This window comes from Alosa sapidissima, chromosome 4 (assembly GCF_018492685.1).
Source record: "Alosa sapidissima isolate fAloSap1 chromosome 4, fAloSap1.pri, whole genome shotgun sequence".
Taxonomy (NCBI): domain Eukaryota; kingdom Metazoa; phylum Chordata; class Actinopteri; order Clupeiformes; family Clupeidae; genus Alosa; species Alosa sapidissima.
The window spans coordinates 27,132,565-27,137,251 of record NC_055960.1 but is presented as its reverse complement, the minus strand read 5'-3'; the positions used below and the strand labels follow the sequence as shown (position 1 = coordinate 27,137,251).

The 4,687-nt window shown below is 44.8% G+C and overlaps 1 protein-coding gene across 3 annotated transcripts in view; it reads left to right on the top strand.

The window, feature by feature from the left end:
* The first annotated feature begins 526 nt into the window (after positions 1-526).
* LOC121707818 (PAK4-inhibitor INKA2-like) overlaps positions 527-4,687 on the top strand; it is a 24,897-nt gene continuing 20,736 nt past the window's right edge. For all 3 annotated transcript variants that reach the window (XR_006031408.1, XR_006031409.1, XM_042090643.1), the window contains exon 1: positions 527-871. Coding sequence is in view for 1 of the 3 variants with exons in the window: in XM_042090643.1 (XP_041946577.1) it covers positions 800-871 (72 nt within the window). In the remaining 2 variants the exon portion in view is untranslated. The remainder of the gene's footprint in view (positions 872-4,687) is intronic.

Below are 4,687 nucleotides of genomic sequence, written 5' to 3'. Positions count from 1 at the left end.
ACAGGCTACTTCCCCCAAACCTCACAAACCTGCTGGATTCTTAACTTGTCGTGATACTGTCATCCAGTTCAAATGACTCTAATAAACAACAGCTACATTAATGTGTGTGTATCAGCCTGTGTGACTGAAAACTGACCCGATATACCTGTTTTTAGTTCAAAGTTTAAAGTACTTTATTGTCATTGCCACATCAATGGTATTAATGGTACCCTGTCCCACCAGTTGAGCAGCAGGAACACATAACATGTGGCTTTTGGATAAACACACACACACACACACAGTCAAATGCGATCCATGTAATCGTTCACGAGATTTTTTTGGTTCAATAAAGCATTACAAATTTGGGATACCTGAATCGATATCTGTTACAGTAAAAGCAGCATGCACCCAGATCGGAAATGGTTCTGCTAGTAACCAAACGGAAACACTAGAGACAGCCCACTAGCGCGAGTTATTTGCTGAACGTGTGCTCTTCCCTCAATGAAAACCAGCGTAGCTGACGCGCAGCGCAGAGAGCGAGCAACGAGACAAAGATCCGCTCTGTCAGTCGCTCTAGTATCACAAGTGCTCATAAACCTAGTCCAGCAAAGGGATTTCTGCTCCGAACGCATGAACGACTAGATTCGTACCATACGCCAAAGATCCTAATACCCACATTCGTCCAACTCTTTTTAGATCATTAGTCAAAACACAAGAGAGAGTTTTATTATTTAGTGGAGAACGTTTCACCAGCCCTTGAGGAACCAAGACATGGAAAAGTAATCATCCGGACTGGTTTGAAAGCATCTTATTCTAAGAAATGGATCGGCATCTTTCCAAAAATGAGCGAAAAAATATGGATGCTTGCTTGAGGCGATTGAAGCAAGAACTGGTATGTTCAATCTATTATACCACAATTACATTATGTTTTTGTCAAGTATTTCATGTCAACGTGTTGTTGTTTTCTTAGGGTTAACCCCCCTTTTCTCAATTGCATTGCTTATTGATGAACATTGTAGGTGCACTGCTTTCCTACTTATCAACAGCAGTGTAGAAAAGCTTACAATAAACTTGAGTCAGCACGTGGCTTCATAATGTTCCAATATAGCTGCTTTTTTATTCGACATTTCATGATTCAAGCACCATAATAATTAGCCTACCCAAGATCCTATTCGTTGATCAGTGTTTTGCATTAGTAGCCTAATGTTTGATATGTTTTTATTACATATTTAAGTCGTGCAAAGTTTAAAGTGTTGCATAGTTGCTGATAGTGTTCTTCTTAATAATTTAAATGGAAACACCGTAAAACATCATGGTTATGCACATTCCAGCAAACGGACGGAGGCATGGACAAGCACGTCTCTCTCCACTCAACACGCGCAGCTGTCACAGATGTTGGTGGGGGTTTAATGACGTAAATCCCGAGCGTTGAATCCGAGCTGCGAGCGCGGGGCATGTTCACACAATGGCCTCTCTCCTCGCGTCACCCTCTCGATCCATGCAATCCAGTGAAATTACGGGGGAACAGAGTTCAATGCTGTAAATCGCTTCTACGTCGTTGTATTTAAGATTTCTACTATTGAGGCAATATCGATTTTACCTCGAAAAGCATTCCCCTTGTAGGTTGTGGAATTAGAATTGAAAACAACATCGTAACCATATCAGGTTATGACATAGGCTAATTTATTTGTGTGAAAGAACGTGTGTTTTCCCCCAAGAAATAATCATATGTTATCGTATTTGGCGCTATGTAGTGGGAGTCTATCGGGCGCTGAAGCAGAGTAGACTGTGTTTTGAAAAATATATGTGAGCTCTCTCCCCTGTCAGTGGACGCCAGAGCTGTTGTTTGGTACCAGCTCAGATTCCCTCTCTTTCTTTCTAGTTCTCTCTCTGTCATTCTTTCACCATCTTCTTACTTCTTTTCTCTCTTTCTCTCTATCTACCCATCTCTCTCCCATCTCTTTGCCTTACTCCTCTGTTTTCTCCTCTCTTCTGTTTCACTCTTGAACTGGTCCTCTCTCTCTCTCTCTTTCTCCCTCTCCCTCCTTCTCTTTCTAAAGGTATTTTCCCCAGTGTGAAACTGGGTCGTTCTCAGCTCTGGTCTGACTCAGGCACATTCCTCTGGAAGCCTTTGAAGGCAGAAATGAACCCAGATGACCTCTGTAGAGGTTTACAGTATGGTGAGGTTGAGCACAGTACAGTATGCTTGCTGCATAGCCACAGCTTCAGCCAAACTGGGACCATCACACACCGTACAGTTTTCACCTGGCCATTATGTGTCACTGTTGGTGTGTTTTGTGTGTTTTCTTTCTGTGATGTTTGTTTGATGTTACTGTAATATTCTGGTGAGTGTGTGTGTGCTGGTGTAGCACTTCAAACAGACACATCATCTGTTCTCTGCTAATTCCATCTCACTGTAACACATCTTCCTGTCAGCGCACATTGAGGTGATAAAATGAGGGAGAGATTCTGTTTCTCCACACTGGCGTGCGGCGTGTGTGTGTGTGTTTGTATGTGTGTGTGTGTGTTTGCATTTGTGTGTGTCTGTGTGTGTTTGTGTGTGTCTCATGCACCTCTGTGGGGATGGCATGAAGAAGAGTGATGCCTGTGCTGCGCTTTTTGCGTATGCGTGTGTGTGTGTGTTTGTGTATGTGTGTGCTGTGTGCGTCTGTCTGGTTTGATAAGGTGAAGCTGAGAAAGACCAGCGCTCCCCGGGCGCCTGGCACGCTGAAAGCCAGAAGTGGGCAGCTATAGCGCTAGCATGCCCCACAGATCCTCTTGGCAGCAGCATAAAGGGTTTTCCTTCAGCGGAGCATTAACCAGCGCAGACACTCTCTGGGACCTTCTTCAAAAGGAGGAGATATCAAAGCCACGAGCCCACAGCAGTGCTCAACTCACTCAGAGAACGAGGGAGGAAAGGAAGAGAGAGAGTGAGGGACTGGAGAGTGGTGGGGGTGTCAAAAAAAATACAGAGAGAAAGAGAGAAAAAATGAAAGACAAAGGATATGTATAGAGAGAGGAAGAGAAAAAGAAAAGAAGAGAAGAGAAGATGCTCCACAGGGCTCCACTGAGAGACGGCAGCTCTTTGCCCGCCCAGATGTGGAGGGAGAGGGGCACGTTGTGTTCTGCCGGCCCCTGCTGCTGCTCACTAACAACACAGAGCGGAGTGGAGCAGAGCTCCCCAGCGTTGACACAAGCACTCGGTCGGGTGGATCACAGGCGCGGGTGCTGCTGCCAGTTTGGCTTTGTTTCCCCCAGAACAATAATCCTCACCTCTGTAGTGTAAATCCCACGTCCATGGGCCTCTGTGCCTGGGTCCCCAGGATCTTCAAGGCTTCAACTACCCCTACTCTCCTCTGCCTCCTCTCCTCACCCCTATGCACCCATCACAGAGGATGCAGACTATGGTTAGAAAGGCTAGAAAAGCTCTCTCTCTCTCCCTCTCTCTCTCTCTCTCTCTCTCTCTCTCCCTCCCTCACTCTCCTCCCCACAACCCCATGGAGCACAAGCTGTTAGTGTGTGGCATCTGTAGGTGATCCCCTTTGCCAAAGGTGCCACATGTCTGTCTGACACTCTACAATGGTTCCAACCTCTCCACACCAGGGGGGCGTCTCAGGAACACAGAGCTGGACACTGCTGCCAGGACTGGACTAGGCCACACATGACTGACCATGCAGCTAAAGCTGGGCACAGGCAGGACTGCAGAAATTGAACAGTGCTGAACATATATTTTAATTCCTAACAGAGGTTTTTGGGTGTAAATACACATAACCTACTTTCTAAACCTCAGAGAGCTGCTGGATTCTCAGTTATTCTTATTCATTTAACAGCCATTTTTAAAGTAATTTAAAGAGCAGAATAGGTATTCATTTATTAACTCTCTCATTCTACCCTACTCTGTCAGGATGCCAAACTCTATGTCAGGGTAGCGTCCCAAGAACACAGAGCTGTGCCCTGCTGCCAGAGACGGGCCATGGCACAAATGACTGGCTGCATGGCTGTGTGGATGAGCTCAGGTCACAGAAATAGAATAGTGCAGACCAGACACTTACTTCCCAACCGTACTGGTGATTATATGCTTTAAAAAAGAGGAGGAAATTAATCAGACTGTCTTCATTGATATTCAATCATTCCATGACAATTCAATCCACTCTGGGCATGAGATCCATCCATGCATGGATGTAGAGCACTGAGTGGCATACACAGAAGCCATGTAGGCCTCACCAAAAAAAAAAAAGTAAGTAAGTTTATATTCATGGGTTTTAAAGAGAGCAAAGATATTTTACTTGGAATACAAAACAATAGAAAGATAACAGACAACAGTGGTTTTAATATTTAATTGGTGTCTTGCATAACAGACACAACAGGTATAACAGGTTCCTTTCTGTAGTGCCTTCTGCCCAGCACTGATTTAGCCCTAAACTGTTCCTGATCTGGTAAGGGTCCATGCAAACTCTTGGCCTTTTTCTGTTTAAGACCAGGGGGAAATATTTTCCATTTCCATTAGGAGTTGTAATATCAGGGATATTTGTAAACAGTGCGCATCAGTTACTGTAAAAGGAGCCAAAGTCAGTGTCAGGTCTGTTCCATAGTCAGTCTGTCTTTGGACAGTCCTAACACCTCACTCTAATCTGGCCCTAATTGGGTCCAAAGTCTATCTTAAACCAAATGGACCAAAGCCCATTTGAGCTGTTCTCAGTGTCTTCAG